A 27,582-nucleotide genomic window follows, 5' to 3' on the forward strand; every position below is an offset into this window, starting at 1 on the left:
GATTTTTAACTGTTGGCAGCTAATAATTTCAGGGTTTTTTAATTTTTTTATTTTTTAAAGATTTTATTTACTTATTTGACAGAGAGAGAGAGAGACAGCGAGAGAGGGAACACAAGCAGGGGGAGTTGAGGAGGGAGAAGCAGGCTTCCCGCCGAGCAGGGAGCCCAATGCGGGGCTCGATCCCAGGACTCCGGGATCATGACCTGAGCCGAAGGCAGACACTTAACGACTGAGCCACCCAGGCGCCCCTAATAATTTCAGTTTTTAAAAGTTTCCTGGGGCACACCAAACATCTATGAGCTGAAGTTTTTCTCTGGCCATCAGTTTATGGCATTTGGTGCATATTCCCCACCCTGGCTCTCCAGGTCCTCACGGTGTGTTTCTGTGTCATCTATCCAGTATCTATTCTTGCTGCTGTATCTGATGCTCTGCATTTTGGGTGGACTTGACTCCCTCCTCTCCCAACATGACAGGCCCATTCTGCTGAGGCTTACCCCTTCCCCATGGTTACCCCAAACTGGAACCACCTTTCTTGTCCTCTAGCTGCCATGTGAGACCCAGCTTAGGTGTATCCCCACCTACGGCAGCCTGGCATGCATCACTTAGATGCTCAACACCTCATCACTTGCCATCTTGCGTGGTAGACTTTCAGTGTGTGTTCTGTCTTCACAAATAAGTTGCATTCTTTTTCAGGGCAAGGATTGAACGTGGGGTTCTCTTTCTGAGGTGTGGTAGACTCTCAGGTGTGGATGGAACCAGATAAACATAGTGAATCTCTTCTGGAACATTGCTTCCCTTACTTACGTGTCTCCAGTGACTAGGAGCTCACTGCCTTCCTTGGCACCCAAGCCAGCTTTGAACACTTCTGACCGTAGAAAGTGTTTGTTTGCTTATTTGCTTAATCATGGTGAAATGTGCCCCCCACCTAACGTTTTTGTTGCCCTTGGGTTTTTACATTGAATTCTTTTGCCTCTTCTGCAGTCATTTTCCAAACAAGCAGGATGCTGATCGATCAAAGGGAGCCTTTCTCATGTGTCTGATGTGGCCATCTTAATTTTAATCAGGTTTTCACAAGAAGCAGTGTTTCCACATGGAAACGGACCCTACATGTACACAATTTCTTTTCTGTCAAGTTCTGAAGTAGATTTTAGTAGTAGTTACCTGGACTCTGCCGATTTCATCATGTTTTCTTTTGAAAGCACTTTTTCCTTTGGGATCTCTTCTTTTATTGGCATTAATAAACATTTCCCAAATTTGTGTCCATACGCTTTGCTTGGTATTACAGCATCACTTTGCAGAATGTATTTCTTTTTTTCTTCTCAACAATCAAAAGTATAATTATCTGGATATTAAGTTTTAAATCTTGTAATATAATGCTTGAATCCATCACTTCTGCCTTGGTAACATGAGTATTGTGACACTCGGCTGTAAAAATCAGAATATTTGCAGATTTAAAATTGGCTTATGTAAGCAGACTTTGGAGACTAAGGCTTTCCCTTATTATTACTGTTTTATAGTGCACTGGAAATTACATTTCAACTGTAAAATTCCACAATATCATGTTGTCAACCAACCAAGTTGCTTACTTGTGTTTTTGTATGTTCTTAGGTGCTGTGATACTCTTGGGTAGAACCAATATGTTTCGCTTTAACCATCCTAAGGAGGCTGCCAAGCTCAGGGAGAAGAGGAAGGTGAGCAGCATAAAATCTCCAGGAGCCAACTCTGATCCTGGTGGGGCTGGGGCTTGATTTTGATTTTCTGGAGTATGGAACCAGAAAAGTCATTCTGTAGCCTGCACTAATTCTAGGGAGTTGTTGCTCAGTAGATGATTGTCTGATCAAGTAGGAGAGCAAGCTGGTAAATTCCAGAGCAGAAGGAGAAATGGCTCCTTCTAGACCCTTCTCTTTACCCCTCCACCCCCCAAAGGAGTTGGGCATTATTTTGCATTAAGTGGAGGGTGACTTCCACTTGTGAGGATCTGTTTTAGGAGTTAACCCAATATCAGAATCAGTTTCATTCAAAAGTTTGCTCACTTCTTATTTTCAGCCACAGTGAGTTGGACTTTTGGTTGGGGTGTGAAGCAGAGAGGGGGTGAGTTTAGGACAGTTGGTTGGATAGGGACATCCAGAGGGCACTTTAAATGCTGAGTGGGGGAGTTGGGTAGAGGACCTGAGAGAGAGAGAGAGAGAGAGGAAGAGATGAGAGAGAAATCTGTCTAGGGACACTGTACTGTCCTTAGACTGAGGAAAGTAAAGACTACAGCTAACATTTCTGTGAGCCGGGCATTGTATAAAACTTGTACACATATTTTACTGCTTTATCCACCTAGCAGCTGTTCCTACCCCCATGTCATAGATGACCAAGAAGAGAAACTGAGACTAACTTGTTCCCTAACCAGCAAGTGGCAGCCTGTGCTGCAGCCCTGACCTGCTGACCTTTAGTGTTTGCCCTTCACCCCTGAGTCACATAGCCCCCTGCAAGTCAGCCTCCTTCCGTGAGGGCTGCTCAGGGGTGCCAGTGCCTTCAATGGGAAATAACAACAAAGCTGCAAATCCCAGCCTTCTCTGGGGCTGCCAGTGAAGCCTCTTATCTGTTGCAGCCCAGGGTCTCCCTGGAGGGTCCCATTTGGTTCACAGTTGCAGAGGGAGAGAGGGAGGAAGATATATTTGCCAGTAGCTTCCCATGGAAGCAAACAGGTTAAGCACTTCCTTTTTGGATCTCCCTTCCCCTCTCCCTCCTCACCTTGGTCCCTCAGTACTGGTAGTGAGTGCTGCTGAGAACAAGACATGCAATGGAGGGTGACCCTTCCCTCCACTTTTGCGCAGCATTGTCACGGAGATCCCCGCGGTGGCGCAGTTCTTGGCTAGCTTTCCTGGTCTGGACATTTTGGGGCCCTAGCACCCCACTGTGCCTAGCTGAGGCTTGGGTTTGAGAGGCATCCATTGCCCGGCTCTCCCTGATGTGCCCCCCCGACCCATAGACCAGTTGTGGTGCGTGCTAATGGGTGTATGCACCTCATTGCTTCTCACAAGGTGGAAGCAGTGAGTCCAGGGCACTGGCCCTCTCTTCCCCACTAAGGTAACCGCTCTGCCCTGTGTCTGCTCTTAGAGTGGCCTTCTGTCCTCCTTCAGCTTGTCCATGACTGACCTCTCCAAGTCTTGTGAGAACCTGTCAGCGGTCATGTTATATAACCCAGGGTAAGTGAACGTCAGCGCCTCCTTCCCTGTGACTGTCACTGTTGTGTTTATTGTGCCAACCCCGTTCAAGTCACTCGATAAAAATGAAACTTCCGTAGTCGCGCCTTGCGCCCCCGTAGCAAGTCAGCCCCGTCATTTTCCAAGTCGCTTGCCAGTGCTTGCTCTGTATGTACATAATTGTACTTCGTTGTAATCACGACATAAATGAGATTGTGTATTCGGATTTTTTTGCTTCACAGCATAAGAAGCGTTAGTGAAGACTGTTACAGGCTTTGTTATCATTTTTGTAATTGTCTAATATTTTAGAATTGGCTCTTTGGTTACTCAGTGCATGATCCCCTGGTCTTAGGCACTTTCAACTCATTTTATAAACTTACTGTAATAACAGAGAACTTTGATTCTTAGGCATCCAGGAGCGCGGGAAGTTATGTTCACTACTTCCAGCTGCTGGGGGGACCCTGAGGACACAAATGACAGTGTTTTAGATGGACTTCGCGGCTGGGTGACCTTGGGCAGCCAGCGTGGCTGACGTGGTGACGGTGAAAATGCCTAAGAACAGGGAACCAGAAGAAAGGACTTTGGGGTCATTCCCAGTTTCATGAGGCTCCATAATTTTATCTTTCCTACAGAGAGAATGTCCTAGAAAGCAGCGGAGGTAAATGCAACAGCTAAGTGAGATAAAACTGACAACGACGTCTTCTAGGACTGTCGGTACCGAGGAGTGGCCGTATGTCCGGCATCTTACATCTGTTGTCTCATAATCCTCACTGTGACTCCATCCCCGTTTGACATGTGGAGAGTTTATCCCGGCTTGCCAGCCCACGGTCTCATAGAGCTGTGGTAGGAGTCCACACCTACTGATGCCTGGCCCATGCAGTGACCATGTCACTACCTGCCTTTTCTCCAGCTGGGGGCGTATTCAGATCTGGGGCCAGTTCCTTGCCTGAGCACCCCCCTACCCCCACCTCAGCACGTCTCACAGATACTGAGCCTGGATGAGCTGGGAGGCATTCGTCCTTGGCTCAGGTCCCTTCCCTGGTTTGTGGAAAGCAGGTGTGCCTGCAAGGAATTTCTTCATTGTCACAGGCATTTACAACTGGGAGGGACCTTTGATCATGTTTCTGGATTCCTCATTTTATAGGCAAGCTGAAGCCCAGATTTGACACCTCGCTTGAGCCAAAACAAACAGACAAACAAAAAACCCAAAGGGGAAAAAAAGCCAACCAGCAGTTAGTACAATATCGTGGCTGCAGGCTCCTGGGCCTCTCCTTCTCTCCAGAACTCGTGCAAGCACAAGCCCCAGTTAACTGCCTTTGCCTATACTGGTCAGCTCCCCCATCTTACTACAGCGCTGTTGAGGAGAGTTGTGCTCATCAGATAAATCGGTCTTGAATAAGCTGTATTGGTAAAGCCCTCCAAGCACCTGGGTTATCGATGCTTTGGAAGGCACATTTTGCTAGAGGTCTTTGATCCCTTGTAGTAGTTTCAGCCTTTTATTGTGGCTGAGATGGAGTCATTCATATACTCACTTTGTTTAATATCATATGCAGGTCGATTACGATCCCATCTGTTCAATATTGTTTAAACTGTTCTGGAATGTGTAACGTGCTCGCTTGGAATCATCTCCCAGCCCAGGACCCGGCTCCAGTCCTGGAATCCAGCTACCAGCTTCGTTATCCTCCATCCTCATGCCTTTTACTTTGAAACCATTTGGAAATGTTAACATGGCTTTTCAGTGCCTTTGTAAATCGAAACCTGATCTGTAGTCAGCTCAGCCTCTTGGAGACACAGGGTCACCAATTGTGAGCCCCTCTCTCCTTTGGCATTTACAGATGTGATCCAAACCTTTTTTTTTCTCCTCCTCCAAATATAGGTGGATGTGTATGTAATTCTTTTAAAAGTGATGCCATTTTGGGTGGTTGGCTGGTTTTTAAGTTACAACAGTTCTTCTCAGTGTTTATAAAATGTAGTTTAGAATATATTAATTTTTCATCCTCAAAACTTTTCAGTGACTTTCCATGGTCTAAAAAAATAAAATTCCAACCCCTTACTGTGTCACTCAGGCACTCCCCTCTGTGTGCTCTCCTCTCAGCACATCCGTGCTTGTGTTCTGGGTTCCAGCCATTTCAGGGATCCTTTCCGTTGTTCAGACTTACCTGGACTAGCCATGCCTTTGGGGCTTGTCTTTTGCTAGTTGCGGAGCCTGGCATGCGTTTTGAGATGCACAAACTTGTCCTCTAAAGCACAGTACCTGGGATTGCTCCTCTAGAAGCTGTTCTCCCAGTCAAAAGGAAGTGTTCCCTCCTCACTGTACATTCCTCCATTTCTGCCATCCTGGTTTTGGTCTTCTTTGTAAGGGACACTGGACACTCATCAATCAACATGTCTTTTCTGCGTGCCTCCTGTAGGGGGCGGGGCAGGGTTCTAGCCCAGGGGCACAGTTGCCAACAGCCCCCACAGGGTCAGTTTACAGCTGGCCAGAAAAGAGAGGCAGTCACAGGTAATTACAAATAAGTGTAGAAAGGGAAAATGAAAGGAAATGTCTTGAGCAGTATTTGATGGAGCGATCAGGGAGGGCTTTTTGAGGAGGGGACATTTAATTTAAGGCACTGGAGCCACAGAAAGGCGGCGAGAGGAGAGTGGCTTGGATCTGGGTGGTAGCCATAGAGATGGAGTGTGGTGGAATCAAGAGTCATGCCCAGGTTTCAGTTGTAAATAGCTGGGCAGATGGTGTGTTCATTCCTGAGATGGGGAGGCAGGGAGGGCCGGTGTGGGCCAGGGTTTGCACAAGAGTTTGGCTCGTGTTAGTGTCTTTCCTATTTGATTGGAAGTTTTTTGAGGTCAGAGGCTTGTCATATTAATTTCTGTATTTTAAAATGTCATTCACATAACATGCTTAGTAAGTGTTTAGCAAACGGATTAAGAGTGAAATTTCAGTAGGATACATAGATCCTTCTGGGAAAAGTTTTTCACTAATTTCTCTGGGCATGGATGTTCCAAATAGTGGAAAATGGCATATTCTGCAAAAGAATATGTTTTTGTCACATGGGTCAATTCCTAAATTGACCTAAATTGACCACTGCAGTTATTTGAATAATCTCAAGGTCATCTTCAGGATCCTCAAGCAAAAAATGAGAAGACGGTCTCATGATGAAATTAATTAGACCAAGGCAATCAGAGAATTCAAGTGAGAAACAGCATCTGTGTTAGATTGCATTGCAGTTGGCTGAGGAGATGGTTCTAGATGCATTTAATACTGCCGTTATACATCCTGTTCACCTGGCTTCAGTTCACAGGCACATTTTGTCTCTGCTACCCCTGCAGTACTCATTTGTAAAAATTCAAATTCAAATTACTCAATACTTCACCAGCCTGACTTCATGCTCCCTGACGTCTAGCCCCCCTCAACGTGCCACCTGCTGTAGAGAATGATTGCCCATGAATTAAAACATAATTGGAGAAAAATTTCCTACTCTGATTTATGGGTGTCACGAGGTGTCTGCTCCAGCAACTTGGCAAAATGAAGCAGAATTAAAGTATCGCCATGTTGTTTATACCTTTTTTGATGTTACAAGTATAAATACTCTCAGCCTAAATTAACTACCACGCAGTAAACTGGAAGACCATTGAAAGAAGTATGTTTGTTACTTGGACCCTGGCTAGATAGTTACTTAAATCTAGTAATAAGCTGCTTGGACACAAGAACATGTTAGTTTCTCAAGATGGAAAAGTAGCACTGAGATGCTTCCACAGATCAGCACATATTTATTGAGAGTCTTCTGTGTGGAGAATCTGTAAGTGTCAGATGCATGTTCTCTTTTCCCGGAAGAACGGGCACATGCCTGTGAACCCATTCTGAGTGAAGGCCAGGCAGTATGTGATTCAGGGCAGAGAGTGATGGTGTAAACAGCCCACCCCTGGGAGGTCTAGGAAGGGATCCTCTTCATGTAGCCATGCCTTCTAATGTGTTGGGTAACTTAGAAAACCAGAGACTTCCAGAAGGAATCTTTCTTGACATGGAGATTGCCTTCAGCCAGCATTGTGGAATCTCATCCTAAGCCTGGTTCACAGGAACCCTTTTGTCCTCAACCCAAATGTCCCTATCATGACATTTCCCCCAGTTTCCACCTTGTTCAGCTTACTCTCAGTGCCATAGCCACACCCAGCCTGGAATAAATAGCCAGAGCCCATCTCAGGAGAAGGGTAGTATGGGAAGGGGCTAGTGGGGGTTATAAGGAGTCCTAAGTGAAAATCAGTCTGAAGCCCCTAGTCTACTGCTTTCTTCTCTGTAGTTGAGGACATGATGCTGTTGGAAGTCTGTAGTATTCCCTCAGCTGCGAGGACAAAGTGGGGAAGAATATTAACTGAAGATTTGGTCCTAGGCCCCCACCCCTTAGGAATCCCAAATCACTCCCCTCAGTTCTTCTGGAGAATTCTCTCCAAGATTTATAAATGAACTGGATTCTGTGCTGGGCCCTGAGATGTTTGCAAGTAGGAGAGGCAGACAGGAGGGAAGTGATTCTGGGAGAGGGAAATTTTGTGAGCAGACCAGAGGAGTGCTGGGAGGAGAGAGTCCTGCTGAGCATAAAAGGGACATTAAGAGGAGTCCACAGGTTAAGGCCTGGCTAGGGAGCACACTGAAAAAAAAAATAGCCAAGAGTAGATGAGCAGACAGCTGTTTCTTGGGGAGATGCACTGTGGGGTTTGGGCAGGTAGGATTAGAAGTAGGAGAGAGATGGTAGGTCAGGGTCTGTAGGCACAACTATGGTACCTGGGTATGTGTCATGTTTTTATAAATTCTGATCAGCATGTCCAGAATTTATGACCATGATTAAAATATATGGCCCCAGGTACGACAGAGAATTATTTTCTATATACTCATAAGCATTTGGTAACTCATTTCCTCACTCTATTTTACATTGTGATAACATACACTTAACATAAAATTTACTGCCTTAACCATTTTTTTTTTTTTAGATTTTTATTTATTTATTTATTTATTTGAGAGAGAGAGAATGAGAGACAGAGAGCATGAGAGGGAGGAGGGTCGGAGGGAGAAGCAGACTCCCTGCCGAGCAGGGAGCCTGATGCGGGACTCGATCCCGGGACTCCAGGATCATGACCTGAGCCGAAGGCAGTCGCTTAACCAACTGAGCCACCCAGGCGCCCTGCCTTAACCATTTTTAAGTGTACAGTTCAGTAGTGTTAAGTGCCTTCATGTTATCGTGCAGCTAATCACTAGAACTCCTCATTTTATAAGAATGGAAACTTGGTTCCCATTAAGCCCATTAAACTCCCCTTCCCTTCGTCTCCCAAGCCCAGGGAATCCCCATTTTAGTTTCTGTCTCAGAAATCTGACTACCTTAGGTACCTTACATAAGTAGACTCCTACAGTATTTGTCTTTTTGTGACTGGCTTATTTCACTTAGCATAATGTCTTCAAAGTTCATCCCTGTTGTAGCATGTGTCGGAACTTCCTCCTTCCTTTTTAAGGCTGAATCACATTCCATTGTATGTATACATCACATCTTAGTTATCCATTCATCTGTTGAGGGATGCTTGGGTTGCTTCTACCTTTTAGCTCTTATGAATAATGCTGATATGAACATGGGTGTACAAATATCTGTGTTTGAGTTCCTGCTTTCAGTTCTTTTGGGAATATACCCAGAAGTGGAATTGTTGGATCATACGGTCATTCTGTTTTTAGTTTTTTGAGAAACTGCCATCCTGTTTTCCATAGTACCTCTACCATTTTACATTCCCACCAACAGTGCCCAAGGGTTCCAATTTCTCCACATCATACCCAACACTTGTTTTCTGTTTTTTTTTTTTTTTTTTTTTTTTTTTAAATAATGGCCATCCTTATGGGTATGAGGGGTGGTATCTCATTGTGGGTTTTTTTCATTCTTTTTTTTCCTTCCATTTTCTCAAGAATGTCCAATCTGGAAAGTAATGTCTGGAAATAAAGAAAGAAGATCTCAAAATTCAGTTTACCTCCACCAAAAAGTATAGTAAGTAAATGATGAACGTAAATCTAACATGGATTGATTTCCTGATGACCTCTGTCAGGCACTGCCAAGTTCAGTTTAATCAGCTCATTAAGATTGGGTATCTCAAAACTTGATTGATGGTAGGAATCCAAGTAGTTTTTCTAGCCGAGGAGAGATGTGATCATCTTTACATTGGGAGGGGTCGCTCTGGCAGCTGAGTAACAGGGGCACCAGGGAAGCTACGGGAAGTTACGCGGAGGTGAGGGCTTGAACTGAGACAGCGGTCAAAGGAACCTAGAAGAAGGGATGCGCTCCAGAGCCATTTGGGGCAGGAAGTCATGAAGCCTAGATAAATTGGATGTGGGAAGTAAAGATACTACCTTCTGTTTTCTGGCTTAGATAATTGGTTGGGGGTTGCGTGCTATCCAGCAGAAGTACAAATGGCAGGGGAAGGAAGAGCAGGTTGTCAAGAGGCAGGGAGAATAATGAGCACAATCTTGAAACACTGAGCCCCAGGCCTTGAACTCTCTCTTAGAAGTGACTGTGCATTTGAGTACTCTGTCAGCCACCATGTACCCCCGGGGCAAAACTGGAATCTGTGTGGCCTGTCAAAGCCCCAGGATGAAGGCTTTCATTCCCCTGTTGAATGAAATCGATGTTCATAAGTTCTACCACTTTTTCCTCATCCATTGAGCTACTGTTTGAGGGCCCATTATTTGTCCAGCCCTGTATTGGGGCTCCAGTAAGTAAGACAGATAGGGGCTCAGTCACCTTGGAGCATGATTCATTGCACAGGGAAGACCTTTGTAAAAAGCCTATCAGAAATCAGGATACCAGGAGCATTGTCTTTGCACATGCCAAACTGGAATTACTGGGGTGCCTTTAAATTAGGGAAAGCTGTGCAGTGCAGCCCAGACCTGTCCCCCCAAGGTGCTGCATCTCATTGCAGGGAGTCCTATTCATAGAATTCTCTGATCAGCAGGTGTCCAAGTCCAGTGATTAGTGCAGAGTTTCGTGTCCCCTATCTCATCAGCAATCCAGAAATACTACTCAGCCATAAAAAAAAGAAGGAAATTCTGCCTTTGTGACAATACAGATGGACCTTGAGGGCATTATGTATGCTAAGTGAAATCAGTCAGGAAGAGAAAAACAAATACCTATGATTTCACTTATACATCGAATCTAATGTAATGAATCAACCAAAACAAAACCACCAAGCTCATAGATACAGAGAACAGACTGGTGGTTGCCAGCAGGGAGGAGGGTGAAGTGGGTGAAGGTGGCCAAAAGGTACAAACTCCCAGTGATAAAATAAATAATGTAATATGTAGTAACAGAGCACAGTGACTGTAGTTAATATTATTGTATGGCATATTTGAAAGTTTCTAAGAGAGTAAATATTAAAAGATCTCATCACAAGAAATTTTTTTATAACTATGGTGGTGGATAGTAACTAGACTTAATTGTGGGGATCATTTCATAGTGTCTACAAATGTAGAATCACGTGTTTACCTAAAGCTAATATGTTATATGTCAAATATATCTCAGTTTAAAAAAATAATAAAATAAATGGCCAATGTGGTCAATACCTGAGGAGTGGTATATGTTGGAGGGTCATCAGGGTGACTGTCACGGCCCTGACGGTGATTTCTGACTTCCTTTATGCAGTGCACAGGACAGACTCATTGACCTGCCCCTGGAAACGTGTCCCAACCTTAAGTCACCCCTCCTTAGCCCTTTGCAGTGACCTCGTCTTTCTCTAAGACATCTCTTCCTCCCAGCGTTTGTCTTGGCCTCTCAGTGCCCATGTGATGACTTCTGAGCTCCAACACAACCATCCATGATTTTGTTCTCCAACATTGTCTTCTGTCACTTTCCCCCTTGAACTCTGTGCTTTGGTTTAAATGGACAAAACACATCTTTCACAGTTCTCTCCAGGTCAAGCCTCTGTGTAAAATCTGTTCATAAAGCCATTAATAAAACCTTCCCACTCCTTCCGTTGGCCAATCCTCTTTGTCTTTCAAGCCTGACTATCAGTACTGATCTCCTCAAGAAGCAGTCTGTGCATCTCTGATTTGAGCTAAATGCTTCTTCTTTATTCTCTTACAGGCATTTTATGCATACTTTGGTCATATAATCTTTTCAGATTCATTTAACTGATGTTTATGTCTGCTTTCCCAGTAGGCTTCTTGTGGGCAGGGACCATTCCTTACTCATCTTTTAATCTCCAGAAGCTCCCACTTAGTAGGCACTTAACAAATGTTCATTGAGGTGTACGTTTTGGCCAACGGATGTGCTCCCAGTGCAGAGGATATGCCTGCTCATAGGTGTTCAGGTGCCCTATGCTTCAAATGGGTCCCATACACTTTGTAGTATCTGCACTTTTTAACTGGCCCCTATCTTTTTGCATTTTTCACTCATAAAGGTGTACTTTTTTGTGGCTTTCTTAACTGGTAAAAGTGAACTTATCTCTTGGTTTCTTTGGTATCATATAGACCTGATTTTTTGTTTTTGTTTTTTTGCAGTAGACTAAAAATTACTCCTTAGTACTCAGTTCCTCTTAAAACAGCGTTCTCTGAAAGAAGTATGTCTGGTTTGCAAATTATTGTATGCAGTAAGAACCAACTTACCTTGAAAGCAACCAGTTCTTTTTTCTTTGTTCAATAGGTAATGTACTGATTCTCTACATAGCCCCTGTCTAAAAACCCCATGCTCTAAATCATAGTAAGATTTGGACTTTATAAGACTGAAGTCCTTGCTTCCCAAGAACATTTTATCAGTCAAAGTGGGCACATAAAGTTGGGTGTATCATTTCTAACAGAGTTTTGGAACTTACTGCTGGCCTACATCTCAAGCTCCCTGGAAACCAGGATTTGTATACACACACGCGTGGTACTTGGTGCCAAAGAAATTTTGGATGAGGCAAAGCAGCCCGGTGACTTCCTTTGGGAGTTAGTTCCACTTTGGAGTAGTGCCCAGCCAGGGTCTTTGCCAGGAAATAATTTCGCTGCAGGGCAAACATTCCTCCTCAACCAGCACAGTCTTTATGAAGAAACCAAGCCCACTGCTTAAGCATCCTCTGTCTTGCTCTGAGACTGCAAACAGACAGCTAATTTGGCGGGATGTGGAAGCTTTCACAGCTTCTTGAAAGTGCCCTAAGCAAAATTATATACATTCCAAATTCATTTCAGTCTTGAAAATAAAGGAAGAAATTTTCACTTGTGCATTAGCATCCTTTAAGCACTAGCCAGTGGTGGGTTGATTTAAATGGATACATTTGAATAATTAAATTCTGAAGAGGAGAAACATCTGGGTTTCAAATCCATTTGGGCCCAAAAATATCAAAGTCAAAAATCAGACATGTGTTTGGTAAGCCATCCAAGGAGCTTGATGGAGTGTGGCATTCTGAGCTGGGAATTGGCTGGCATCAGGGGCACCCCAGACGTCAGTAGCTATGGAAGGCTCCTAAGTGAGGATGGTCTGCAGTTGTCAACAAACAAGGGATGAAGATGGACGAGGGATAATTATTTTTAACCTAACTTTTTATTTTAATATGTTCAGTTTGGAAAATTTAGAAATTACAAACAAGCAAAAAAGAACTTACTACACATAATCCACATGTTGCTGTATATTCCGGTCTGTACCTCTGTCTGTTCTATTATGTAGCCATCTCTCTCTTTCTTTCTCTGTGTGTGGACACACATATATATACTCGCTTATACACACACACACACACACACACACACGTACTTATTTATATGTGTTCTTTTACCAAGACAGCTTCATACTGGACTTGAAAGAGTTTTTTGCACTTATTTTTTCCTTTCCTAAATATTTCCCTACATTATTTTAATGTCCCTGTGATACAGCATTCTGTGGGTATTCCATAACTTATCTTCTACCGGTAGGTGTTTCATTGTCTGGTTTTAAGCCATCACAGACAATTGGGATGAACATATTTGTAGCTAAATCTTTGTGTTTATCCATGATTACTTCCTCAGGGGGAAAAAAGTAGAGATAGAATTACTAGTCAAGGGGCACCTGGGTGGCTCAGTCGTTAAGTGTCTGCCTTCGGCTCAGGTCATGATCCCGGGTCCTGGGATTCAGCCCGCATCGGGCTCCCTGCTCCATGGGAAGCCTGCTTCTCCCTCTCCCACTCCCCCTGCTTGTGTTCCCTCTCTCGCTGTGTCTCTCTCTGTCAAATAAATAAATAAAATCTTTAAAAAAAAAAAAAAAGAATTACTAGTCCAGAAATATAAATTGTTTTAAGGCTTTTGATACATGTTCACAAATTGTTCTATAGAATGGTTGCACACATCACCACCATTTTCTACCAGTACTGTGTGAGAGTTTCCAGTTGCATGCAAACTGGAGAGGGATCCTCTTGAAGTGTAGACTCGACCAACGTGAGTACACCCTCCTGGATGTAGCTCTAGGCTATATTCACAGGAACTGGATTCTGGAGAATCCTGTTAACGGTGGCTCTCTCTGGAAGCATGTCCTGGGCATCCTAATCATCACCAAGGATTCATCAAGGACCTAGTCTGTCCTGTGCTGAGCTACATGCTCTACTAGAATGCTGCTTGTACTTAGCTTCAGCCTTCCTGGTCTTCAGGTGAAGAGTAGGGGTGGCCTCTCAGAATGTAAAGCTGGAAGAAACTAGGTTGTGAATGAAGAGTTCTGGGATTTGGATCAAAAGAACCAGAGGCACCAAGATGACAGTGAGGACTTCTCACTGGCTGAATTACATGGAAAGTAAGTACAGTTGACCCTTGAACAACACGGATTGTTCTTTGAGCTGCACACGTCCATTTATATGTAGATTTTTTTGATAAATACAGTACACTACTGTGAATGTATTTCTTCTTACGATGTTCTTAATATTTTCTCTCACTTGTTTATTGTAAGAGTACTATATATAATACATATAACAGTCAATAATATGTTAATTTTGTTATCAGTAAGGCTTTGGGTCAGTAGTAGGCTATTAGTTAAGATTTGGGGGAGTGATAAGTTATACATTTTCAGCTGTGTGAGTGGTTGGTACTCCAATCCCTGCATTGTCAAGGGTCAACTGTAGTTTCATTTTCCTTCCTGTCTCCCACCCCTTCACTGTTTCCTCCTTATGTTCTTCCCCATTTCCTGCCTTCAATGGAAAGGATAAATATCTCACATTAGGGAGAAAGCAAGGAGACATCAGTCACAGGGTCAGGTCCTGTGTTGTGTTGACTCTTCACCTCACTGTGGATGACTGTAAGCTTCCAGAAAACGGGCACAGAATCTAATTTGTTGTTCACTGAATGCCCAGCATAGCACCTGGAACTTAACAGACATCTAATAAATGTGAATGAAGTGAATTCATTTCCTTCCACTTAATTTGTACAAATGTACAAGGGGGCTTCAGAACCAGAATCTGGTCGTGGCTAGAGATACTCTTGATGGGATTTGTACCTTCAGGTGAGGCCGTGGTCTCCAGGGCATCTCCTGGGAGAAAAGGTCACATTGCCTATGAAGGCAGTGCCCTGCTAACTCTGCCTTCCCTCTTCTCTTGACTTCCTGGGACTTTATCGGTTCTCTTATCTATTTTTCCCTTGCTGACCTTGAGTGTGGAAGTTTTATACATGTAGTTGGCAATATTTATGTTGCTGGTGATTTGGTAGTTAGCCTGAGTTTTCGTTGATGGTTATTTACTGTGTTTGTCTCTGCTGGTTTGTTTTATCGGGCTTTGCCATTTTTCAGAAGTTTGCTTTGCTGCAAGGCTGATTTCTTCTCCAGTTTTTGGTTTCCATTGTCTTGCCTTTTTATGGATCATTTACTAACTTTACAGTTGCTATAGAGTGCCTTAAATAGCTTGTTAAGATACAGTCTTGGGGAACATGTGATGAAAGCAACTGAAAGAAGTGGGCTTCTTCCCTCCATTAATGGAGATTAGTGTTAATTACTGACTTTTTTTTTGTTTTCTTTTTTGTCCTTGAATGGTATTCCACTGTGAGCCACTTAAGGCGATGAGCTTTCCTGTGTTTTCTGTTTTCAAAGTAGGCAGAAAGATGAGCTATAGAATTCAAAGAACAATCTGTCTTTATTCAGTTACTTTAGATTTGTATTGTCTGAGTAGTGGGTTGAATTTCTGCTTCCTTCATTTTATAATTGCACAGTCGAAAGCTGAATTGTAAAGGTCACCTGAGGAAATGAGGCTTTTCCTGGTGAAATGATGAATGGTAGTTATGGGCAAGGATGCAAGATAGTAGATTTCCTCTTAGTGCCTAATGGCAGCATGGTTTTCCTTTGATGTAACATTGTATTAACTTGAATACACACCATAAGCTCTCTCTAATTTTTTAATAACATATAATGTATTATTTGTTTCAGGGGTACAGGTCTCTGATTCATCAGTCTCACACAATTCACAGCTCTCACCATAGCACATACCCTCCGCAATGTCCATCAACCCAGCCACCCCATTCCTCCCACCCCCCTCCACTCCAGCAGCCCTCAGTTTGTTTCCCGAGATTAAGAGTCTCTTATGGTTTGTCTCCCTCTCTGGTTTCATCTTGTTTCATTTTTCCCTCCCTTCCCCTATGATCCTCTATCTTGTTTTGCAAATTCCTCATATCAGTGGAGCTATCTGTAATTTGTTAGCTCATTGCTGGTTTAGTCAAGTGTTCCAGTTGTGCATATCTGTTCTTGCTTCTGGGTCTTTGCCTGTGCTGTTTCCTTCTCCTAGAACACTCTTCTGTGTGTCCACCAGCTCCTCACGTGGCCACAGTCTGCATAGTCTCTAAGATCCCAGTTTAAATGTTGCTTCTTCACAGAGGCCCTACCAACCTCCATCCGAATTTCATCTTGACTGTTCACTCAGCATCCTCTGTCTTTTCCTTATAGCCCTTGGTAGTTGATAATTGTGTCTCTTGGTCTATATATTTAATGGCAAGTGAAGGGGTCTGATTTTCTTGATACTATGTCACTGCTCCGCAGTAGGTGTTTGAGAAATCATTGTTGATCTGAACGATTGTGAGCGAATTGTTTTGCCCTGACGAGGCAATTCTGTCCCCTTCTTCTATCACAGACCGTAATTCTGACCTTGAGTAGCTGTGCCCCCATCAGTGACATTAGATGTTTAGTTCCCGTTCGCAACCCCCATATCTGATGATCTACTTCGGTTGTCATCGTTGTTGGATAAAATGGAAATGAACCAGAGATTCATAGAAGCAAAAAGGAAGTAAAATGATTGCTATAATCACAGTAGATTAAGAAAAAATTTTGAAACAGGTAGTTTGTCTCATTATAAATCGAAATGCTTATTACAAAAAAGTAAAACATTCAGAAATGAATAAAGTAATCAAAGCATTCACAGTCCGCCCACCAAAAAATGATTGGTTTACATTTGTAATATTTACTTATATTTACAATATATATGTTTAATTGTACATTAGATATTGTAATTATGCATTATAAAGATTACTTAAACAAATTTGGGGTGCCTGGGTGACTCAGTCGGTTAAGCGTCTGACTCTTCATTTCAGCTCAGGATGTGATCTCAGGGTCATGAGTTCAAGCCCCGTGTTGGGCTCTATGCTGGGCATGGAGGCTACTTAAAAACAAAAACAAAATTGAGATCACACTAGATATACAGTTCTATATTCAGCTTTTTCATTTAACATTTTATTGTGAACTTTTCCCCATGCCACTGAAGAAAAGTCCTCATTCCATTTTTTTTTTAATTTTTTAAGATTTTTTTTTTTTTTTTTTTTGAGAGAGACAGAGATAGCGAGAGAGAGCACGAGCAGGGAGGAGAGGGAGAAGTAGACTCCCGCCGAGCAAGGAGCCCAATGTGGGGCTCGATTCTGGGACCCTGGGATCATGACCTGAGCCGAAGGCAGACGCTTAACCGACTGAGCCACCTGGGTGCCTCAAGTCTTCATTCTCTTTATATCATAAATGTAACTCTTGCTTAATCATAAAGGACATTTGAAAATATTTCTACCCCACACCCACACACACAAAGTGTTGATTACACTGCAGTTAATCCACTTATATAAACCTTTGCCACTTTTTTTGTCAGCTAAACCCACACCCCCTTGAACTCTTTATTTGATAGCAGACGCTGCTTACATTAAAGCAACAAGGGGAGGAATGAAGAGATGTCAAAGAAATACGGAAGGGAATGTTTGAGGGCCTAGACTATAAAAACCATGAGAGTGGACAGCTGGGAGTGGGCAGACAGGCGGCGGGAGGTGTAACAGGTGCTCCCGGGACCTGTGCTCACCCCCAGCTCGAGACAGAGGCACGCACTGCAAGCATTGCTGGTTAGGTGTGTTAGCATTTTGTCTTTCAACGGGCGATATCAAAGGAGTACAAATGTGTAAAGCAGATTTGTAACGCTAAAGCTCTTCACTTCGGTGAAGGGGGAGGAGCTGTGGTGCATTTAAAGTCTTTTTCACATCGGCAGACTTCCCTGTGTGCTCTCTCTTTTCTCTCTGCTCACAAACAGGCACAGCTTTTCTTAAACTAACTTCTTGGCCTGCCCACTGTAGATCCCACCCAACTGTTTTATATGTCAGCCACCATGGACCTTTCCAACAACATGTGATTGCTTACATTAATCATGGCGTAACTGTATTCTAGAATTGCATGATATTAAACTACATTAGACAGTAATAGTTAATGATCTGGGGGGACTTGTCAAAAATATTTAATATTCATTAAGAGGAAAAGCCGTGTTGGCTCTCATCTGTGTGTATATGTGTGTGGCTGGGAAGGCTAAAGGCTGTATACCAGGACAGAACAATCATGGTGATTGTATTGGTAAGTGTTTTACTTACTTGTATTTTCTTGATTTGCTGCAGTTAAGTAACTTTCATCTTGAGAAAGGTGGAAAGCACCAAAAGTTGTTCTTTCTTAAGGAAAGTGAGCTCTACATTGGCTGACAGCATCTCTTCCTCGCCCAGGTATTCTGTGACTGTGTAATTGGGGTCTGGCTCTGAACCTCATGTCACTGACTTTAAAGCACTCTTCATACAGTCATGGTTGACAACCTACTATGTGCCTTGCAGAAGGCCCTCAGGATACACCGTCAATTAAGGCAGGTCTCTGTCCTCTAGGAGCCCTGGTGGGCAGGGCTCTGTCTGCCCTCTGTCACCTGTAGGGCCCTGAGTGGTTTGGGCCCTAGCTGCTTCTTGGGCCATAATTGCTCTCATACCATCACCATCTCCTGGTTCCATCTGCTCTCGCCGTGCTGGTCTTGCTGTGCTCCCAGCATGCCACACACTTTGTCTCCTGGTCGTTGGTCTGGCTTCTCCCTCGTGTTGGCACCAGATGCATCCTCATGGTCACTCCCTCCTTTTAGCTCTCTCCTGAATGTCCCCTTCTCTCTCTATCCTCTCTCCTGGCTTCATTGTTTTCATAGCACTAATCACATACCATACTCATTGTTAGTTAGCTGTCCTCCTCACTAGAATGGAGGGTTTATAATAGCAGGGACTTGGTTCCTTTTGCTGAATCCACAGTGCCTAGGGCAGTGCCTGGCACATGGATGCCACATTGAACAAATGAATTCCTGTACTTTGTACTCAGTGCCTTGGGTAGAGGACTGCACAGGTTGGTGGGAGGAGAGGTTGCCCACGAAGGTGCTCCCAAGAGTGTCAGCTTAGCCTTTGACATTCTGCCCATGGTCTACCTTTGGGTTTTATTTCTCACCACTTCCCTTTATTTGTTCTGAGCAATAGCCAGACATTCTCTTTACTGCTTCCTTTGCTTGTATCTTTTGTCTTCCTGCTCCTGTTTTTCTTCCACTAGATTTTTACCCACTCACCACACTGTGCCCATTGTTATTCTGTCCATCTGTCAAGGCCCAGCTCGACAGCAGTTCCTCTGTGAGGCGTCCTCTCATCCCTGCAGCTATAAATGCTCTCCCTCCACCCCATCTCCTGTTAAAAATGGAACTTTCTCGGGTTCATCATGTTCTATGTGATTGATATGCATGCATATTTTATTTCACTTATAATCTGCTCTTAAGAGACAAAGGCACTTGATCTATTCTATATTGCTCTTGTACATAGTAGGTGTTGAGACAGGTTTATTGGCTATATGGCATGTGAGGCTGAATGGAGTGGCAGGGTAATCACCTGTGATACGCTATTCTGGTTTGTCCAACAGAGAGAGGTACATCTTGGAATAATAAATCGTTGCTAACTTCCAGAAGGCTGTTTCTGGGGTAAAAGTTACCATGGTTCAGCTGAGGCGGTGAAGTGGAATTCCAGAGTTGAAGTAAGAATGGAGGAGGAGGGGTGTTTGGGTGGCTCAGTTGGTTAAGCAGCTGCCTTCGACTCAGGTCCTGGGATCGAGTCCCGCGTCGTGTTCCCTGCTTAGCGGGGAAGTCTGCTTTTTCCGTTGTCTCCCTCTGCCTCTCCCCGTGCTTGTGCTCTTCTTCTCTCTAATAAATAAATACAATCTTTACAAAAAAAAAAACAAAAAACAGAACAGAGGAGGAGTAGGAAGAGGCAAGCTTTACTCCTGGCTCCCCTAAAGAAGTCAGTCACCTTGGACCTGTCTCTAATATTCTCGGGACCTCAGTCTCCTGGCCTGTAAAATAGTAAGGGGGAGCAAGGTATAGGGGTGTGTGCCAAGTTGAATGCATGATCTCTTGAGTCCCCATGTAGCTGTAGCTTCATGTGATCTTGCAGCTCTATCAGGTAGGTCTCCTGGGTTTAACATGGGGTCCTGGCTGCCTTTATTGGAGCAAGTTCTACCACTGTTATGAGAAATACGCTGGGGAGAAAACTGACTTAAAATGCTTATGGTATCAAATTTTACTATTTTTTTTTTAAAGCAATCTTTGTTTCTTTGAGCACTTTCCATTTGCAATACAAAAGGCTTAAGACTGGCTCCTGAAAGTCTTTACTGAATGCTTTCTAGACTAGGGATTTGAAAGTTCATTAGAAAACCACTCTGAGTACTAGGAATATTTGTGTCATAAACTCAGACTTCTAACTAAAAGGGGTTTAATTTCACAACCTCCTAGATTCAGTTGCATCGTGAGACCCTTATTTTGATATATGCACCTTGAATTGCAGTTGTATGTAAGTCACTGTACTGTAGGATAACCTGCCATGTTGTGCAATGATCTGGGGGGGAAAGAGACGGAAATGGGGAGGGAGTGGTGTAGTCTTCCACTGTCTCTACAAAGCAGCTAGTCTCAGGTTTCTAATAAAAGTTTCCAATGGGGGCACCTGGGTGGCTCAGTCGGTTAAGCGTCTGCCTTCGGCTCAGATCATGTTCCCAGGGTCCTGGGATCGAGCCCCACATCGGGCTCCCTGCTCAGCGGGAAGCCTGCTTCTCCCTCTCCCACTCCCCCTGCTTGTGTTCCCTCTCTCGCTGTGTCTCTCTCTGTCAAATAAATAAATAAAATCTTAAAAAAAAAAAAAAGTTTCCAATGATGCACACAGGAAAGACCTCAGAGCCTTTCCATGCAGAGACAGGGTCTGAATGAATGGCCAGGTTATTCCTTTCATGTGTTTCCCTGTGCCTACCTTGGGGTAGTCTCTGGTTTCTGCTCAGCCTTTAAAGAATGTCTGAATGTCAGGAAAATAATTGGATAAAACCTTCACAAACTCCCAGCACCAAAATCCAAACTTCCTCTTCAGTCTTTAAGATCCCCCAGTCTCCTTGGGAGTTTGCTCATTTGTAAGGTGATTTGAAACTGGCTGGAAGTTCCTGAGGGGAGTAGGCAGGTAAGAAGATCAGCCATTCTGGTCTAGCCATTACAGAACCCACTGTTGTGGAAACCTAATCCCTTGTGAAGGGTCAGTGAGAAGTGAACCATCTAGCATGGAGTTCTGGTCTTTTCTAGCTGCTTTCCATCTGGCCCTTCCAGAATCTGGACTGTGGACCACCACCATCCATTCCAGGTAACAGGCCGGGGGTTCTTTAAAAACTGACATATACTTGATCAGAACGCATACATAATTTACAGAGTTCAGTGCATAATGTAAACCTGGGGCCTCCTGTTCAAATATTAAGAATTGCAAGATGGCGGCAGTAGACAGTGAATGCAGGACCCTGTGCATCTTCACAGGTTGCACACCCATGGGGTCATCTCTATATTTGATTGGAACCTAAAAATCATGTGGAAAAAATTCTGGCTTACCCAGTGCCCAAGGATTTCCCCCTTACCTGTTCACATCCTATGGAGAATATCCATGTGGAGAGTATGGAGACTGCTTTGCCTTCAGCTCACCTCTACTGTCAGGTGACTGCCTTCCAGTCATACTGGGGTCGGGGGCTCAGCCTCCATTGCCCTCCACGCCCACCTCCACCACAGCTGCCAGCTCGAGTGTTGGTTGGACTTGAGTAGCTGTTTTCCTCCTTTTCAAATGTGAAGCGACATCAAAGGTACAAAACTAATCACCATTGGCACAACATAAGGGCAGGAATATTTATGCTTTCAGTTCATTTAAAATTTTTCTTTCTTTTTTTCATAATCACAGTCTCACTTTCAATGTCATGGTTCAAACTGAGAAATTCCCACCCCCTTGCTTTTTCATTGCTGATGATAACAGGAATATAAATTGCAAGATGTGCAATTATACCTAAAAATGCTAGATGCCTCTTAATGCAAAAAAGAAAAAAAAAAAAGGCCGTTTCTCATAAAAATAGATTGTATGCTATGCTTTTTTGTTGGACCTACCACAGTATATGTATTTCCAGATGTCATTTTAAAATGCTAAAAACAGCTGCAAAAATTACATCCTGTCGTGGTTTTCCTTTTAATTGTAACATTTAGGAAATTAGCATTTGGGGCCAAGATAATTCCAGTAAAATAAGATAGCGAATTACATTTATTTAAAATGAAGCCACATTAAAATACAATTAGAGTTGATATTCTTTCCTTGATATTAACATATTCACATTTATATTTTACAGTCTATTGAGGTTTGGTATTTGAAATAATTATCATTAAGGAAAGAGGTGCATTTTTAAAAGTATGATTAGTAAATATGTAATATTTAATGGAAGTCATACAGTACCAGCAACAGCCAATATCACCTCATATTTTAAAATATAGTTCTTGACTTTGTAATTATGACTCTCTCCTCAGGACTTAATTTAAAGTTAAGACTGAGCATCTTTTATTTTTTTTTTTAACTCTTATTTTTTAGGAACTGGGAGTCATTAGTTACCATGGACATAATCCTTTTGGTAGAAACCAAGCATAATTTTTCCTTTTTCAGTAACAGGCCATAGAAATGCATCCATACTTCATTAAGAATTAAAGTGGGACTGTCTCTGATTTCTTGACTCAGAACCTTCCATGTCATTAGATGCCACTCTTCAGGAGGGGTCAGAGCTGTGGCCTCTTACATCTGAGGTTGACAGCCACCACTGGTCCAAGTATATTTCCTTTCTTCATCACACCCAGATGTACTAAAATGAAAACTTCTACTGAGGAAGAGCCAGGGATCTCATCAGCCCAGAGACTCAGCTGCCCTCAGACCACCCTTCCTGTGCCCCCCAGAGCACTCTGATCTGTTCACTTATGGCACCTGGCTCTCCCACTCTCTGTCTCTCCTTACTGTTGTCATCTACTTACCTTCTAAGCGTCGCCATCTTTTTCAGTCCTGTTACCTTGGGTGATTCCATGTGGATATTCATGGTTACATAAGTGAATTCATGTCTTTAGTCTGGAAACTTCTTAGATTTTTCACTTTCACCTGTAAGCCTTGCCTTGCCCCTACTTCTCTCTCCAGCCAAGTTTTCATTCTCAACACTTGAGCCATCCTCTTCCCAAATGCTCAGATAGTCCTTTGGTTTTTTCACTTGTCAGAGAGCCGGCTGGGTCCACTAAACTGTCTCCTTGCCCTGAACCTGTATCCAGTATCTCAGCTCAATGCTATAAGAGAAAGCCACATCCACACAGAGATTGGTGCCTCTGTAAGTTGACAATCTCTAAGCTTGAATGATGCCCACCCACTCCCTGTTGCTTGTTGTTCTTATCAGTTCTCTTGCCTGCTGGCTTCTTTGTCTATTACCAATAATCTCCATGTTCTTTATGCCTCTAACCACACCACCTTCCTCCTTATTCTTAGCAGAGAACCTTGCTTCTGACCTCACAGAGAATACAGAAGTCCTAAGAGAACAACACTGTCACAGCCCGTGTCTGCTTTGCTTTCATATTTTCCTCCGTCCTTCCTATCCCAATGGCCAAATTGCTCTTTGTCTTCCCCTACCTGTACTCTGGATGCTCTAGGATTCATAGCTAATATTTATTAACTGCTAAGTGCTCATTATATACTTTCATAGGATCCTCCACTCAAAAGGGACCAGGGTTATTCTTGAGTTTGGTTCCAGATGGGGAAATTGAGGCTTAGAGAGGTTGAGAAATTGTCCCATGTTCATATATGGGAACTCTGTCCCCAGTTTTTTATACCTTCTCTCTTCTGGCTTGTTTATACTAGGGTTTAAATATTGCACAAGTCTCTTCCAGCTATTAAAATGAGCACCCATTCTCCTAAAACTACCACAGCCCCCTTTCATAACTAAAATTACTGAAAAAGCTCTCTACTGTATCTACAATCAGCCTCTAGTTTCCACCCATTCAGTCCTCAGTCCACTGCAGTCTGGCCCCAACCCAACAAAGCTCACTCCGAGTTTACCAGTGACCTCCATGTTGCTGAGTTCTCTTTGGGTCCTATCTTACTTGACTTTCCTGAAGCATTTCATACTACTGCTCCCCCTTCCCTTTGCTTTCCTGTGCCTACCCCCTTTCCTGACCTTCTCTCTGTGTCTTTAACTGCTCCCTAGCCTCATTCTCTGCTGGTCACTGTAGTGTTTGTGGTCTTCCAGACTTTGCACTAAGCTCCTTTATTCTCATTCCATACATACATCCTGGGTAACCTCATCCACTCTTGTGGTTTCAGTTCCAATCTAGATGCTGGTGAATCCCAAGTCCGTGTCTCCATCCTTGATAAGGGCCTGAGAGCTAGATCTTCATATGTATCTCCCTTCCTATTGGACATCTCAATTTGGATGACCCTCTGGAATCATTAGATTCAACAGTTATAAAATTGAGCTTACCTTCTTGAAGGCAGGGTGGAGAAGAGATTAAAATTGTGGGCTCTAGAGTCAAGGTTGATTCTGCCATTTACTAGTAATATGGCCATTTCTGACATTTAAAATGGGATAACAATGGCGCCTCCCTCAAGGGCCATTATAAGAGTTAAATGCAAAGTCCTCAGAACCAGGGTATAGAATGGATCTTCAGTGGATGTTAGCTACTACTCTTATCCTTGCTACTGGGAGTACTAGCACTGATATAGCTACCATCACTACTTCTGCCTCCCCCACTGGCTCTGTCCCCAGTGCTCCTCCTCATCCCAGTGGATCCTAACAATAAGAGGCAACACTTGAGCACTTAATATGTGCAGGTGCTCTACATACTCTGCATGTATTACCTCATTTGATCTTGGCTACAACCCTTTGAGGTAGGGCTTATTATTTTCTTTGATTTCTGTGAAAATTAAGTGTCCAGGGTTAAGTAACTCATACGTGGTCTCATAATCACTAGAATTTATGTTCACACCTGCAGACCTTTTAACTCATCCCCTTGGTAGTTAGGTTTTGCCCTCCCACCTCCTGTGTAGCCTGGCCAGACACCTGAGAGGGCATCTTTGACTCTTCCTTTCTCATCACAACCCCCAAGATCTGTCAGCTTGACCTCTAGATCAGAGATCTCTTTATCCCAGTTACACCAGGTCTTGCCTCCATCAGCTCTCATTTACGTGACTATAGTGGCCTCCTAGTTTCTTGGCTTCCCGTATTGCTCCCCTCCTATCTGTTCTCTGTAGAACACCAGCTCTGTGTGTTCTTCGACAACACTGTCCCAAGGTACTTTTCTGCCACCATCTTTAGGATCAAGTTCGGAGTCCTTAATATAACTTCCAAGGCTCTTCACTATCTGGCTTCTGTTGTCCTGTAAGCTTCGTGTCTTGCCACTTCCCCCATAGCAAGCCAAGATCTGGTTTTATTGAGCTTCTCTTGAATTTCTTTATTATGCATGAAGAAGAAGGGCACAACTTAGGTTTACGTTTCCTCAGGAAGCTTGCCTTGATTCTAGGTAGTACCAAATTCTGGGATCAGTACCCCACTCTGTATGTTATAACACTGCGTCCTTCAGTCCTAGCTTGCGACTCATTGGGTGCCCACTTGTGTTTATTTGTCACAGACTGAGAGTCCTGTGGGGTCAGAAACCGTGTCACCTTTATAGACTGCTGTATCCCTGAAACCCCCCTATGCCTGATGCCATGCTCAAAAAAAAAAAAAAAAAAAAGGGTGCTCAGAGCATCACATGAGAGATGAAGATATTCACACCCACATTTTGTGACCTCCTGAGATCACGCAGCTCACTAGCGACAATTGTAGTGGTCAACAGCCCAGATTTTAATATCAGACTTGGATTCAAGTTCTCCCTCTGCTACTTACTTGCTTTAAGCCTCAGGTTTTTGTTCTATAAAATGGGAATGAGAAACATGTCAGCCTGGCAGGGTTGGGAGAACAGAATGAGGGTATTGCCCACTAAGAACCCAGCCCAGCACCTGCCCCTTGTAAACAGGTCCTCAGTGATAGGATTTCATTTGAACCTGGGTCTCCCAACTCTCAGAGCATTTGGCTTATGACCACGTGCCTGTGACATTGTCAGAGCAGTGTGTGTTCGTGGTTCTGTGAGCTGTTCTTAGAAAGTAAAAACAGAGACTAAAGACAGTTCCATTAGGGAAGTTCTCTGATTTTAAAAGTTTTTTTTATCTAGTGATACTTTTTGACTGTGTAAATATTTCTAGAAAGCCTAAACTGCACTGAAGTCTAAAAAATACTATGAAATATTTCCAGTGTTCTCTCTTTTGTTGTATACAAGAGAACAGTCATATAATAACTTTAATGAAACCTTATCCCTACTTAGAGTAATGACATATGTGCTGAGCTTGAGTATTGGCAAATACCTTTCATATACGTTTATGTGATTGATTTCTCATGGATGGCAATGCCTATAATCTGCAGATTATTTTCTTTTGGTAGGAGGATACGTATAACACTAAATGACAAGTTTCAGTGAAGGATATAATTCTTTTATTGTATATCACAAATCTGAGCATTGCTTAAGAGTTAAGTGCTGGTATTTTGGAAGTAGGCTGCCCTGGGTTCAGATCCTGGCTTTACCACATCTCACCATTATGACCTTGGACAAGTTCTTTCACATATCTGAGCACTGGGTTCCTCATTTGTAAAATGGAGATACTATTCGTTATCGTTAGGATTTGCTGGGAAGACAAAGTGAGCTAACATGGGTAAAGCACTCAGCACAGCACGCAGGTCTGCTTACAAAAGCCACCAAACATCTTATGCTCATTAATAGCCCAAATTAAATGGATAACACATCTAATTGAAACATTTGTTAGCTCTTTGTAAAGGTAACTTTTGCCAGTTTGCATTTGCACATAATACAAGGAAAGTTTGTGATGAATTTTTCCGTAGTTCTGCTTTTTTGCTGTATCTGCCATTTACCATAACGGGAACATGTGTAAGTTTAAGAATTACTGTTCATTCATGGAACACTACATCTAAAACTAATGATGTAATGTATGGGAATTAACATAAGAATAAAAAAATATATATATTGTTCAGACAATAGGAAAATAGTCCCAAATGGAGGTTTGAAGGTACAGAAAGGAAGAAAGAGCAATAAATATGTGGTTAAATTAAAAAAAAAAAGAATTACTGTTCATGCTGTTTAAGAAGAGTGAAATCTTGTAGTCAGTAAGTCTAGTATTTGAGAAGAAATCAGCTTTTGTTATCAATATTTTAGCAAGTTGTTTTAAAATTCCCAGTGACTATAACCCCCTTTATTTTGCTCGCTCTCTGGTAAACCCATTCACAAACTATGTAGTCCCCAGTTACTTGTATCCTAGAACTACTGGTCATAGGAGTCTCTTGATGAACCTGCCTACGGTAGAACCATGTACAAAGTGGTAAAACTATGGATTTGACTACTGTCACAATTATTATTGGTACTCATTATTAGTGCTATCGTTATGATGGGAAATGTGCAAACATAACACAGCTAACTCTTTGGAGTCTTTGCTTCGAGAAATTATTGGGAAATGTGATATTTATAAAAAGATGTTTCAATGTGTGCATGGCTGTTGGCTTTTAAGTACCTTACTGCTTTTCTCCTCATGTTTTCCCCCAGTTAATTCTTTTCTTAATTGATGTCTGTGCTCTCTCTCTCTCTACCTCCCTGGCAGTCTTTTCCCTATAAAAGGACCCATCTGTCTAAGGTAGAGATTCTCCATTTTTATATACACTTATCAGTGACTAAGCTGCGTAGAATAGACATGCTTATCATT

At 43.0% G+C, this 27,582-nt stretch overlaps 1 protein-coding gene across 4 annotated transcripts in view; it reads left to right on the top strand.

Moving 5' to 3' along the window:
* Positions 1-27,582, top strand: part of KIF16B (kinesin family member 16B) — a 296,746-nt gene that overhangs the window by 160,790 nt on the left and 108,374 nt on the right. For 3 of the 4 annotated variants that reach the window (XM_035005811.1, XM_035005813.1, XM_035005815.1), the window contains 3 exons: positions 1,609-1,691; positions 3,109-3,197; positions 27,481-27,513. In XM_035005811.1, coding sequence (XP_034861702.1) covers positions 1,609-1,691; positions 3,109-3,197; positions 27,481-27,513 — 205 coding nt within the window. The remainder of the gene's footprint in view (positions 1-1,608; positions 1,692-3,108; positions 3,198-27,480; positions 27,514-27,582) is intronic. The other variant, XM_035005812.1, reaches the window with a different exon arrangement.

Source organism: Mirounga leonina, unplaced genomic scaffold (assembly GCF_011800145.1).
Source record: "Mirounga leonina isolate KUSES-001 unplaced genomic scaffold, KU_Mleo_1.0 Mir_150, whole genome shotgun sequence".
NCBI lineage: Eukaryota > Metazoa > Chordata > Mammalia > Carnivora > Phocidae > Mirounga > Mirounga leonina.